We start from the raw sequence: 14,427 nt of genomic DNA, 5'->3' as shown, positions 1-14,427 counted from the left end.
TGTATGGTTTGATGTCTTTATCAGTGCTGGTTCGACGCTCCTATTATCTGATGGCTAAGGTTAGCTTGATCGTATGGTCCGAGCTCCAGAGGGTAATATAATGCTTCGATCTGATAGTTGTTGAAATCCTTATTCTCTTTGTTACTTTATGGTCTTCATGATTGATTGTCCATCTTGTGTCCAAGATTTTGTATAGCTAGTAGCTCTTCAATGCGTGTTTTGATGTCTTGCACTTTTGTTTGAGGTGTTGATCGTATGGAGCACCTCTTTACCTTAATCGAAGTCCACTTGTACATCATTTGAGCTCAGGGGCGGACCTAGGCCTATGGCCGCCTGGGCCACGGCCCGGGGCGCAGGCTCAATTTTTTTTTAGAAGAACTTGTGTCCGAGTCTGGCTGAACTGTGCTGAAGAGCTGCAAGCCTGCATCTGCTATCGCGCCACCTCTGCCGGTCTGCCCTCTGGCCTTTGCCGGTCTGCCCTCTGGCCTCGTTGAGTCATAGTTATATGTATGTATATCCATCCGGCACAGTGCAAGCTTCGCAAGCACATGATAAACACACATGCAAGCAAGAGCAGGCTACGACCACCTACATGTGTCCTGCAGATTTACATGCTAGGCTAGTAGTAAGGCCTCGAACAGCACATGCTAGGCTCCTGCTAGTCTAGAGAGAGGGAGGGAGGGAGAGACTAGAGAGCAAACCATCGAGCTAGGATAAGCAAAAAATTTCCAAGCTAGCAAATGATTCTAAACCGAAGAGGCAAAAAAATTACAAGCCACAGGGCTTAGAAACTACTACCTCCATTTTCTTTTATTTGACGCATGATAGTTCAATTTTACACTGGCAAACGTCAAATAAAAAAGATCGGAGAGAGTACGAAACAAGATATTCCATACAGTCATCTAATACCATAATCACCAAATAAAAGATCAAAAAGTTGCGACCAAATAAACAAGATCACATGGCTAGAAATTAAGTTTGAGATTGAGCCTATGTGGAGAGAGCTTTCTCATATATAAATATCATTAAAATTAAGTTACGGAATAAGACAGGAGACAAATGACTTAACCATCGTATGGTGTGTTATATTGAGAAAGATATATTTACAAGCATTGAGGATGCAAAGATATTGGATTATTTTCAAGGCATGAGAACTCGCAGGAATCTACCTCGTACTAGTGGTATGTACCAATTACTAATATTATTAAATTTATTCAACATTACTTTTCAAGTCGTGTTTTTAATATGATTTCCTTCAAAGTTCTGGAGCAAGAAGCACTGATGTTGATGTTGACATTATACATTTGGAAGGAGCTACATCATAGATTGTATGTCATCTTGAACATCTATGACAACGTTGTTTCGTTGTATAATTTTTTTTATATGCTACTATTAGAGTTTATGGTCGCTTCGTCCCGGGTCTTGACTAATTTCTGGGTCCACCACTTTTTGAGCTACATCCAAAAAAACTAGCTACATATCTTAGCCCAAATTATTATGTTGATATCAAACACGAAAAACATATTTTAAATGGATCACGGTTCATTTTTCTTACATTGACTAGGTGAGTACCCGTGCATTGCAATGGGGATATATAATATCACGGTAAGTTATATACAAAATGTGTGTTATATTGTTATGAGAAAATGTTTCATAATCTATTTGTGATTCTGGTCATACATTAATTTTGTTGTTTTAATCTAGTTATTTCACCACTACATTACAACCATCAGTATCATGCCGACTTCGATATATGCGACGATTTCCATGGTCTTATCATTGGTGAGCACGCCCCACGCCTGCCGGAAGAAGTTCACTGTACATCGTCAGTCATCAGGCACGTACCAACATACGCGCTTGCTCAAACAAAAAAGCAATTGTGTGTGTTTGCGAAGAGAATTAAAGACAAACCAGCACAAAAGCTACCTCGACAGTAGGGAGGATGACGAACTGATCATTGCTGTCGGTCCTCCTCTGCGTCACCTCCGGTGCCGAGATGACGCCACAGTCCATGATATAGTAGTCGTAGAACACGCGCGACATGTCGAGTGTCGATGACTCTTGGCTGGGCTGCCAAATGAAGTGCACCCCAGGTTCATCAGCAATGTAGTACACCTGACTGTTGCACCATCGGATGCGCTACTCCTCTACATACATCATGTTCGAGGACACTCACACAACATCAGCAACGACCGTCGTCCGAGCGCATAAGAATTTATGGGCGGTCAGTAGCGACTTACATGGCAGGTTGGGCTTCAGATGGACGATGAGCTGGACGGCGTGATGGCGCCGTCGTTGGATGCGGTGCCCAGAACAACCCGATAGTCACCGACGTTGGCAATGACCATGAGGTTCCCTGCTTGACGATGGACAATGCGGTGTAGTCGCTCTGGACCGATTCCAAGCGGCGACTGCGTCGAAGCTTGTCATACACGGCGGCTCATGCGGCCACGTAGGACTGCTTCCAGAGGTCGAACTGGGAGTCGTCAAGCTTCTTCTCGTCGTCGATGAGCGACGCCAACGTGAGCGCTTCCTGCTAGTAGTGTTTGTTCGGGGTTTTCAATCAAGAAACATGGATTCATCCTTGGCGTTGGTTTATGAAAATGACTCACAATTCAGATCCATGGGGAAAATATTATGAAGAATAAATGCCACACATGCAAAAAAAAGAAATTTAAGTTGAAAACAATATTCAAACAAAATAAATTGCATGCAAGACTCTTCTTTAAATACTACTCATTCCATCTAAAAATATAATTCAAGAATCTCGGTGATACTTATCTAATATTACACATTGTGCAAGGGTAGTAGGGTAGGCTTGGGGAGAGATGTAGTAGATGTTTTTCCTGTCATAGATGTAGACATAAACACATATGTGGTGTAGCGGTAGCTACTAGTCGCATTTGTCTGAGAGGTTGCGGGGTTGCGGGTTCGAATCCCCTTAGGGTCATTTGTGTTTTTTAATTTTAGCTAGACATGGGCTGTACGCGGGAATAAGAATGGGAATGGGCTTTGCGGGGTTGGGGTCATTTGTGTTTTTTAATTTTAGCTAGACATGGGTTGTGCGCGGGAATAAGAATGGGAATGGGCTTTGCGGGGTTGGGGTCATTTGTGTTTTTTAATTTTAGCTAGACATGGGTTGTGCGCGGGAATAAGAATGGGAATGGGCTTTGCGGGGAGGGGGAATGAGAAAGGCAGAATAGGGAATGGGTTGTGCGGGAAGGAGGGAATGAAAAAGGCATAACAGGGAATGACATAACACAGAATGATGGCAGAACAGGAATGACAGACTACTCTTGCAGCCTTAATAAGTAGTAGAGATTTTAGTGCCACGATTAACCGTTCTACGTGTCAATACATTAGTAACAGGGGAGGTAAATCCAACTTTCATGATAGTTCAGGAAGATCGATTAGACATATAAATAATTTCCAAAAAATAATCCAAATAAGTTTTATAATAAGTATGCATTTAAAATAGAAAAATTGCACTCCCCCTCTTTTTAAACAACTTAAGGTTTAGACATCAATTAATCTTTGCTAAGGGGGTGTTTGGTTTTTAGGGACTAATTTGTGTTTTTTAATTTTAGCTAGATATGGGCTATACGCGGGAATAAGAATGGTAATGGGCTTTGCGGGGTTGGGGTCATTTGTGTTTTTTAATTTTAGCTAGACATGGGTTGTGCGCGGGAATAAGAATAGGAATGGGCTTTGCGAGGAGGGGGATGAGAAAGGCAGAATAGGGAATGGGCTGTGCGGGAAGGAGGGAATGAAAAAGGCATAACAGGGAATGATAGAACACAGAATGGTGGCAGAACAGAAATGACAGACTACTCTTATAGCCTTAATAAGTAGTAGAGATTTTAGTGCCACGTTAACCGTTCTACGTGTCAATACGTTAGTGATAGGGGAGGTAAATCCAACTTTCATGATAGTTCAGGAAGATCGATTAGACATATAAATAATTTCCAAAAAATAATCTAAATATGTTTAATAATAAATATGCATTTAAAATAGAAAAATTGCACTCCCTCTCTTTTTAAACAACTTAAGGTTTAGACATCAATTAATCTTTGACTAAGGGGTGTTTGATTTCTAGGGATGTTTAGTCCCATCATTTTATTCCATTTTAGTCTATAAATTGCCAAATATAGAAACTAAAATAGAGTTTTAGTTTCTATGTTTGGCAATTTTGGAACTAAAATGGAATAAAATGTAGGGACAAAAAATTAGTCCCTAGAAACCAAACATCCCCTAATACTCAATCTAAGAATCTGATATAAATCGTAGGGTTGCAACTTGCTACACCAGGGGCATAGTTAGCTAGCAAGGGAAACAACATCCGCTTCATACTTTTGTTTAGGACGGGATATCGAGCCAGCTCGGCTCGACTCGTTAAGCTAACGAGCCATATAGTCAATTCGGCTCGGTTCGTTTACGAGCTGGTTCATTTAACTCACGGGTGAGAGAAAAAAATAAATGTATATACTAATCAATTTCTAGTTAATTTAAAACTAATTTAACAATAGTATATTCATAGTTTTACATACTACATCAATGTAACATCAAATTAATATAACTCATCAATCACACATATATTCATCAGTTTAATCCACAGTTATAATCACATAGACTAATTTAATATATTGACACAGTTCATTAATCACTAGTTTAACTCATAGACCATAGACACCACACATATATAATATGTTCATCAATTATTATATAAATGATATGCATATAGTTTCGTTTTGCTGAAATGTAATAGTTCGTTTAGCTCATGAAAAAATTCAATTGAGCCGACCACCAACCGATGAACCACAAACATTTTGTCCAACCCTACTTTCGTTCAGTGGAATACTCGGTCAGTGTCACATCTTATTGCACGACTGTAAATTAAAGCGGAGCGTGTTTAAGGACAGAAGAGAGAACTAATGCGCCAACATGTTGTCCTCACATTCAGGTTACAAAATGAGCAGTAAAATATAGAACATGTTACAAATCTTTTCTGTTTCTTATGATCCTGTGAGCACAAAAGAACGGAGATATCCGTATCATTCCCCACTCACTAGAAAAAACGATTATCACAACTAAACGAGCTAATTTTGTCATTCGGTTAGCACAACATAAATGCCCATTAGGTGTTAGTCAAGAAGCAAGCTGCTAACCTATGTGCATTTACACAAGTGTCCTGTACACAGTTGTAGTAGTAGTACATTACATGCAAGAGCACCCATTGGCACTATCTCAGTAGGGTATCTTTCTTAACTGCCAATCATGAGCTTGCAACTTGCATCACTCGCTGTTCTGTTCGAAAAGCAAACTCCATGAAGAAGCTGCTACGACCCAGTTTTGCAGTTCATATCGTTGGTTGACAGGAGCCAGCACTTCCAATAGCCAACTGGTTTCAAAAGCAGTGCACGTGGTATCACCGTCAATGGCGGAATGTTCTGACAGCTTGGTCAATTCTTCTCCGGCAAAGCGGGCAGTTTGTCAAATGTGAAGAGCATGCCATACAGCAACACATGTGACCGCACCTGTGTAACATTGGATTAATCACTTTTAAAGTCCAAACAGAAACTTTCAGGGGTGACAACAGTGATAGCAAGGACAAATTATGAACGAATTTCACATATCTGCAGTTCGACTATTTCCTCGGGCTTCTTGGTGAAGTATGATGCAAAACAATGCTTATCCAGTTTTTTAACCCTTTTAGACCCTGTTTGGATACAAATTATTTTTAGACTTCTAGAAAAAATACTAGGGGCAGAACCAGTGACGAGTGAGGTCTGAAGAAGAGATAAACCGGGGCAAGCCTTCCTTCCGTAAACGCGGAAAGGCTGCTTCGAACTGTGACCTGGCGACTCAGTAAGTTCAAGTCACGGATACGAAGCAGCCTCTCGCATTTGTGGTAGGAAGGATTACCTTGGTTTATCCGTTCCCTAGATCCCCCTCATGTTGGAGCTCTGGTCACTTGGTCTGGCCTTTTTAGAAAAATATTGTAGTTTTGTGAAATGCTTTGGTTTTAGAGTGACAAAGTGTTCAGAACTTCGGATACAACAAACATTATGGCTTTGAATACCATGTTATTACTAAAACTATAGTCTTTTTGGAGTTCGTAAAAATCCACTCTAGACCTCTTTTTTTCTAAACCATGGTTTTGCAGATCAATGGGTTCTAAAATTGCAGTTTCTTAAGACTACAACATCCAAAAAAGGCCTTAGCAGTATTCAAGTTTTGTCAAGTTGAGCTGTTAAGAAAAAAAACTACTAGTAGACAGGAAACAGGGCAACCATAATAACGCTACCAGTCTATTTGGAATTATGAAAAAAAAAGGAAATAGAAAAATAGAGGAAATCCAGCTGCTTCATTCTCAACGAAGAACATTTATGCTCTGGAAAACATACAATACTTACGGCACAAAAACAGCATTGTACTCTTGCTCAAGGCATATGACACATATGTCCAACACTAATTGGTCTTTTTTACTGTTAGGCTCTGTGTCCGATGAACCAATGCTCCCTGAACAAAATAATACAAGATAATAATTAAACACGACGATCATTAATAATACAACATATCAATATATAAGGAAATCACCTTCAGCTTCTCTAGCTTGCCTTTGTGCTGCTGCATTAAGAACCCTATATGGATAAAATAATATCAGAATCTTCTGTGCTCACTAAAGCCTTAGTATGCAAATACATGCATTAGTATTAGTCAGTGGTAACAGTAACACTAAACGCAAACAGAATCTCTTAGCACTGGCATTATTATATCCATATAGCGTGGCATGGTGTGGCGTGGGTGTCCTCTGGCGTGGTGTGGGAATCCTTGGTGGAGGCCTGGCCTTTCACTGTATTCTCCGAGTCTGCACACATAAGGATGGACACAAGAGTCCGCTTCCACAGGCTCATCTTAAATCTCGCTAGAGCTCATCCTTTCCTCGGCGACTACGTGGTGCCCTAGCGGTGGCTTGCTTGCTTCTCATCGATGGCGTTCTGATGTCTGCCTGCACTTCTCCCTCTCCTTTGGGGTGAAGCAAGGGCCTCCAGCTCTTCCAGTCCGATGCAGTGCACAGGGTGTTGTGGGTTGCAGGATGACGACGCAACACGTCCATGTACAGAGAAAGGCCCTCATGGGCTGCCTTTCACAGGTGAAAAGCCAAATCCTATCCTAGGATGAAATTGTTGGGAGCCCTTGGACTATCTTTGGACGGTGCATACAGCACGGTAAGTCACGGCGTTACTTGCAAGAGGCAAATCACTGAATCTGTGTGTCCAGGCTTAAGAACATACAGCATATTCACCTAATCACCCTGCAGTATAGTCTTCTCCAATTTCATGTGACGTCTACAAATTTAAAATTAGCTACACGTTGCACATGTGTCAATAGATAGGCATACAGAGGTTACAAAGTTCTTACAAATAAATCGTAACAGCACAAGTCACTTACATTCTATCCATGGCTAAAACAGAAATATAAACCTCTTTAAAAACCCAAACACTTAAATAATGCTACTACATTTCAATTGGATTTGAATGTTCTAAAAGGAAATGACATAAGGAGTTAGGCACCTTTTTTGCAGTTCATGCCGGCGCTTTCTTTCTAGAAAATGTTGTATTGCACGCTTTGCAAGAAGGAAGGCACCAAATGTTGCAAAGCCCATTGAAGCAAGGCGGTATAACCTGTCACAAACATGCTACTAGCATAAGATACCCTAACTAAGAACAAAAGAAAATGTTCTAAGTTCTAACAATTTTTCCTACTTGGCCCATTTTCCAAGATTCATAATAAGTTGATCGATGCTTTTTGGTGATACATAGAAGGGTCCTTTATGCGGTCGCTGAATTCTAATAGTTCCAACATCATCTTTAATAGCCTGTTCATGCAATATAAGAACAAATAACAAAAGAAAGAGACAAATATACATTAGACATGTCAACAAAGACTAATGCCACACAGCACAGACCGATGAATGATAGAAATAATACCTCACCAACAACTGTCAATGAGATTCCAGTTGGAAGAACCCTTTCAGTTCGTTTTACTCCCAGCATCTATAGAGATAATTGCTTAATCACTAACTGTGTTTCTATGAGTATTGGCACTGTTGAAAATGTGATTAGACAAACCTTCAACCCTTGTAAATAATCTAGAGTTCCACGTACAAGTGTCCTCCCTGACTCCTCAAAAACCTCACTGGCAACAGTTAAAATTAAACCAGCTGCAGAACGAGCACCAACCATATATACACGTCCAGTTCCATCATCCTAGTGATTGTTTAAAGGTTAGACAAGCTACCCAGTTGCAAACTGCGAATAAAAATTATTAGAAATGACATAATTTGTTTGCTTGTTTGTTTGTTTTGCATGAAGGGATCTATATAGCAAATCAGGTGTAACCATATCCATTGGTGTAACTGTGCAACTAAGACACAAGGATAGAGGTGGAAGGACTTTTTTAAAAATATTCTTTTTCAAAACAATCCTCCCACCTCTCCCTGGATATTTTTAAAAACTACCATCCCCATCCTTGTGTCTTAGGTTGCACTTGCACGGTTGTATCAATGGCTATGGTTGCACCTGATATGTTCCCATTTGGAATAGACATATTCATTTTCATCCTGAGTTGTAACTTGATAAGTGTTTAAATACCAATTGGCACATCCAACGCTTAGAATTATCATTCATTTGGGACAAGAAGCTCATGTACGATATCAACACTGCCTAAGCTAGGAGCTAATTTAAGGTTTAAGCATGGCCAGCCAGAGCTAGCAAGGCTGGGGCTTTAGAGATTATATTATAAGCTGAGTTTATCCACAGAACAAGTGAAATCAATAAGCATGCCAAGAAAAGACCATAATCTTAAACCCAAGTTTGCATAAATTAGCATATTGACAGTAGTGATAGTTCGAGTCCAAGGTAAATTGGAAGTCTTATTTGAAAAATAAAAGAAAATCACAGCATAATAGCAACGGCAGTTAGTTACCAGATACCATGGAACCTCTTTGCTAACAGAAAGCATAACTGCAGAATCTTGAATCCAGGATCCAGCATCGTTGTGCTTCAAGAAGTGTTGTTCTGCCTAGAAAGAGAATGTTTAAGCAGAAATAGAAATACTAAATTAATTGCATCACATTACCCATCATAAAAACAAAATGATGAATGAAATCAGTAGTTACCGTTTCCTCAACGATCACACCTCTCATGCCGCTTTGTTGGCATATAAGTGGTGTGTCTGAACCAACTCTCCCAGAGACGGCAACTACAAGTGGTAGGACTTTACTTGCAGTGTCCAAGATAGCAGCTGTTGAAGACAGTGTAGGTATGTCAAAAAATAAATAATATCATCCATATACTCAAACAATCAAAATGACCGATAAATTCTGTACAAAAAACACACCTAAACTGAAGTTCTTTTATATTCTTAAGCACTGAAAACACAACAAGGTTACAGTTCTTTATGTTGATCAGATACTGAGAAAATCTGCAAAACCTTTAATTGCTAAATATGAACCCGAGTTAAGAATCTTATCATGTTTGCACTTTCAGCGCAAACATAGATTAGTATCGACCCATTAGGAGATCTTAGAGACCACCACACTAAAACCAACATATATGCCTAAATGTAGAGTGAAATGACTGGAGAAAAATCGAGCAAATATCAAAGTGAACAGTCAAATTCTTTGCAACCATGTATGTAGATCATAAAATCATAGTTAAGTCAGCTCAGTGTAAACATGGTACAGTTCTACCAGGGAACAAAACCATATGACAACACCCTGGTGATAACCTAAGAACCAGGAGTACTAATCTAAGCTCGTCTCAACAGATATATGGAATAAAAAAGTACCACTAAGAAATAGCTGGAGTCAAACAATGAAACTTCGCAAATGCTGAATGCATTATTAATTAACCACAAACAGACTAACCAAACCCTAGCCCATCACAAACTGACCTAAATCCTTCATGCTGCCAGCCCTCGCCACCGACCGCAGCACCTCCGCATCCCTGAGCACCAAACGATCATAATATAAACAGCAGGAATCTCTCTGAAATCGCACGGAAAAATAAAAGAACAAAATTAACACGCGAGGGATCGGTACCTTCCGCTGCTCCTCCCGAGGAGATACAGCGCCGCAGCGCTGAGGCAACACCCCACGCCGCCCCACGGGATCATCATCGCGCGGCGGATCGCGCACAAGAATCGCGGCGTGCGAATGGATGCGGAGATTTGGCGCCGACTTTTTTCCCTTCCCGTACCTACGGCAGGCAGCGCGGGGGGAGGAAGGGGGCGGAGGAAGGGCAAAGCAAAGAACTGGATTCCAGAAGCGGAAACGCACGCCGCGTCATCGAGAAGAGTGGGTCCATACTGTCAGGTTCGCTGACTAGTGGGGTCTAGACTCTAGAGTGACCACTCCCTATTCCAGTGACGCGAGGCAAGTTGGTCCCACAGGGATGGGGGGCAGGGAATAAACGGACAACCAAAATAGACCACCACGGGGACGACAACAATAATTTAAAAGGCATGTTTGGAATGTTTGGAAAGACTTCACTTGAAGTTGCAGATTCGTTTTTCTACTGTCACTATGAAATAGCTTGAACGAACTAGTAAGGTGGATTTTAAGAGTGTTTAGCTTGCACATAGACTCTAGATTCTGTAATACAATTAATTTGTGACTTTTCTTAATTATCCTTGATGATTAGCGGGTGAGGAAAGAGACATGAATGAGTAGGTCATCTAACTAATGATATGTTGGGTAATTTTTTTTGTACAACTTCATGAGGAGCTATCAAAAAGATTGTTTTTGAAGCTCTCTTTGAGGAGCTTCAAAAAATTCATGAAACTAGCCTTTAGTTTTAGGGTTTTTTTAAGTTAAGACTGGTGTAGTTAGACCTGTTTGGATAGAAGAAGCTGGAACGGACCTGAAATTCTTCAAGTGAAACCCTCCTAAAAAGGAAGTCGAAATCCAATACAAGTCACAAGTCTATAAATAATGAACAACAACTAATATGCAATCAGACCTTATGCACAAGCGTGCAAACGAGCCTCTTGGTCCGTTAGATCATGATCTAACTGTAGACATGAACGTGGTATGTTAGGGGGTTTTCTATAAATCTACTCGAGCCGGTGGTGGAAGAGTTTAAATGTTAAATGAGATACATGATTGGATCATAATCAAACGAACCAAAAACCTTGCTTGCACGCTTGCACATAAGGTCCAATTCATATTAGTTGTTGCCTAAATAGTGTCGTCTACAATGCAAATTCTATATTTTGCACGATCTGATACGAACAATCTAACACCACTTGAAAGCTTTAAAGATTTTATTCTAGTTTAGGATTTCTACCACAATAGATCAACTTCAAATTGCGGTTATAATGGAATCATTTGAAGCGGTTACATTGACTTCACTCTTGCACTAGGTATGGATGTGATTCTTATTTAGGCTCTGTTTGCTACCAATGTTTTTGAATACTATGGTTTTAGAATATCATGGTCTGCACTTGTATGTGACAACAATACCATGGTTTAAAAAACTTTGGTCTAGACTGTAGTTGATACTCTAAAAACGGCACAATTTTGGCTATACGGGGCTATACGGAGTTATTCAAAACAGTGTTTTATGAAGTTCAACCAAACACATTTTGGTTTAGAATACTACAGTATTCTTAAATATTATAGGATCGTATGGAAACTGTAAATAAACCTGGCTACCAAACATGCCCTTTTGCCAAAACTTATATTTTCAAGCCACCAATGCAAAGGCTCCATTCTTCTTTGGGTGAGTGAGTCATTCTTCTTTCGGTGAGTGAGTCTGGGAAGTATCGGAGGTATAGACTTCCGTAGACACTGCAACAAACACTCACTTTTTCTGCCAATGGATATACTAATGCCTACTCTAATTTGATGAGATGAGATTTAGAAATATTAATGACAATCACTAATGCATACGCTAGCTTTATGAGATGAGATTTGGAAATATTAGCTCTCTACGACAGTTACTAATGCATACGAATTTGATGAGTTGAGAAGACATCTTGAAAATATGTTTATTCAAAAAAAATCTTTTTCACATTAATACTACAAGGCTAATACTGCTCTTTTTCCAAGTGGAACAAAGATGACAGTCGTCAAACTGATAATACAAGACTAGTGCTGTTCTTCCGTCGAGGTGGAGGTGGAGAAACATCAAGACGACAAACGAAATGTGCGAAAGAAAAAAAATATATAAGGGCTTGTTTAGGAGCCACAAAACCGGAGAGGATTGTAGGAGTTAAAATCCCCTTCCCATTTAATTTTAAATAAGGAAGAGATTTTAGTCCTCCAATCTTTTCCGGTTTTGTGGCTCCCAACCTAGCCTAAGATAGCAATTGACCATAATTTCCGCTTGGTTTGACAGTTTTGTGCACAAGATGCCTCTTGCGTGCATGCTTCAGCCAGATTTGAGATTTGTGCATGACGTGGTGCGGAGCAGCTGATGAACTGAGTAAGATGACTGGACCTCAGAAAAAAATATAAGGCTAGCTTCAATTGAAAGGACACAAACAGCGACAGGAATGGAGTAATTAACCAAAATAGTAACAATGCTGATCTTCAAGTTGATGGCATTTCATATCCACAAATACAAACAGAAATATGATGCAAAAATGTAGTCGACTTGTTCTTTGACAGTATTATTTAGCAAGCAAAGAAGACTTCATAGTCTGGATGGTACTTCCATGCCAAGTAGAAAAACTAGTTAACCCGTGGTAGATCACTCCTTTTTCCCAATTCCATGAGACATGTTGTAAACTCCACGCCCCTGTTCGCAAAACCAGGAAACAAACCACCAAGTGAGGAGACAACAAGGAAAGTTAAACAGGCAATGATCTCTTAGGTTGAAAGTTCAAACTTACAATCATGAACATGCTGGAGGCAGCAAGTGCAAGAGGGATGGCAACGGAGGTGATCACATCGTAGCGCCCTTTCAGGTAGGTGTGCTTGGTCATGTTCTGGAAATGATGTTGCAGCTTGAAGAGCCTCTCACGTGGCAGAAATGGTGCTTCTGTCATCCTGCATCAAAAGATAATGAACTTACAGCCTACTACCATAATGAGAGACAAGCCTTCTTCAACCAATATTCTGATATAGAGTAATTTTCATGGTTACTTAAATCACTTGTAACGGTAAACATAAAAACAGCACAAATGGCCTTAAAAATCGTAAACATATTTAATCCTCACAAAGTAAGTTAGCTGTTTGACTCCACCTATCACAACAGGGGGGGGGGGGGGGGGGGGGGGGGGGGTGTCGAGAATCCAATCACTTTTGTCCTAAACATACTTCAATCTAGCATTTTTAGGAGCTTCTTTACAAACATTACAAGCAAATTTGGTTTGCGAGTAAACATATGTCCAATCATACGGTGACTGTTGATCTATACTGGATAATGGGAATGAGACAAGGAGTGCAAGTGATCATCCAGGACTAACATGTAGAGCACAGGCATCACAGCAGTCATACTGTGGGCAGAGTTAAGGGGAAAGGCAATTCCTTGGCCAAAGTGTCCTGGTTGCACATGACCAGAATAGTGTAGTACAAAATTAAATATTTATTACATTTTGCACAAATAAAGTTTCCGGGCATGATATTATGAAATATGTTTTTCTAAGAAAAATCCATTGCAAGAAAGTCTCACACATTCGATGATACTTTAAAAGAATTTGCAAGAATGTTATGCACCTACCATTAACCATGTCTCAAAGGCAAACCACTACAAACGTTATTCATATTCATAACCCCAGCATCAACCAACTCTCTGGATCAAAAGACAAGAAGACTCGTTGCCTAGGTTCATGCAATGCATAGGGTAAAACAATGATTTCACATCTGTTTCGCATAAGTAATACTGCGAAAGTACCGAAGCGATGTTTTGAGACCGCAAGGTAGCAGGAATCCGAGAGACATAGTTAACCATGACACCACAAGGCACGATTGAACAAACTAGAGGGTTTGAACCACTTAATTTGATAATCGCTGGAATAGGTAAGATACATATAGGCAGCAGACCCGACCAACACCATAGTCGGACAAGAGGACATCGCGCTGAATCGCGGGCACCACGTTAAATCGCGGGTACCCTCCATCACATCGAAGGGAAATAGAGAAAAACGCAGGCGCGTCACACACGCGCCAGCGCAGATCCCAGCGACGCAGGCGATGCATTCGGCGAGACCAAATCAGAATGGAACAAAATAGGTAAACTAAGCGCCCTTCGCCCCCTCCAGATTCGGGGACGAATCGGCGCGACGGCACCGGTTTACGGCAAAGGGAAGGAGAGAGCCCGACGCGAACCTGGCTGCCAAGGGGAGCGATGCGTTGGCCGGCGGCGGAGCAGGTGGGGGATCCGGAGAGGGAGGCTGACCTGACGCAACCGAAACAAA

At 40.6% G+C, this 14,427-nt stretch overlaps 2 protein-coding genes across 3 annotated transcripts; both read right to left on the bottom strand.

Annotated features, from left to right (window-relative positions):
* Nucleotides 1-4,925: 4,925 nt before the first annotated feature.
* On the bottom strand, nt 4,926-10,548 carry LOC103647901 (E3 ubiquitin-protein ligase SP1). 2 transcript variants are annotated; one of them, XM_008672395.4, is made up of 11 exons: nt 10,106-10,548; nt 9,958-10,010; nt 9,182-9,306; nt 8,989-9,084; nt 8,133-8,270; nt 7,992-8,057; nt 7,767-7,879; nt 7,575-7,685; nt 6,598-6,641; nt 6,414-6,519; nt 4,926-5,534 (listed from the first exon to the last, which is right to left on the bottom strand). In XM_008672395.4, exons 1-11 carry the CDS (start codon nt 10,180-10,182, stop codon nt 5,432-5,434), a joined length of 1,032 nt encoding a protein of 343 aa, XP_008670617.1. In that variant the 5' UTR covers nt 10,183-10,548; the 3' UTR covers nt 4,926-5,431. The 2 variants fall into 2 exon arrangements, with proteins under 2 accessions (XP_008670617.1, XP_008670618.1); XM_008672396.4 differs by having other exon boundaries at nt 4,926-5,716; nt 10,106-10,368.
* Nucleotides 10,549-12,562: 2,014 nt separating this feature from the next.
* Nucleotides 12,563-14,427, bottom strand: LOC100285185 (COX VIIa-like protein). The gene is made up of 3 exons (NM_001361365.1): nt 14,339-14,427; nt 12,901-13,057; nt 12,563-12,806 (listed from the first exon to the last, which is right to left on the bottom strand). Exons 2-3 carry the CDS (start codon nt 13,054-13,056, stop codon nt 12,759-12,761), a joined length of 204 nt encoding a protein of 67 aa, NP_001348294.1. The 5' UTR covers nt 13,057; nt 14,339-14,427; the 3' UTR covers nt 12,563-12,758.

Source organism: Zea mays, chromosome 2, assembly GCF_902167145.1.
Source record: "Zea mays cultivar B73 chromosome 2, Zm-B73-REFERENCE-NAM-5.0, whole genome shotgun sequence".
NCBI lineage: Eukaryota > Viridiplantae > Streptophyta > Magnoliopsida > Poales > Poaceae > Zea > Zea mays.
Note: the sequence above shows the minus strand (reverse complement) of the source record. Positions and strands in the feature narration are given on the sequence as shown.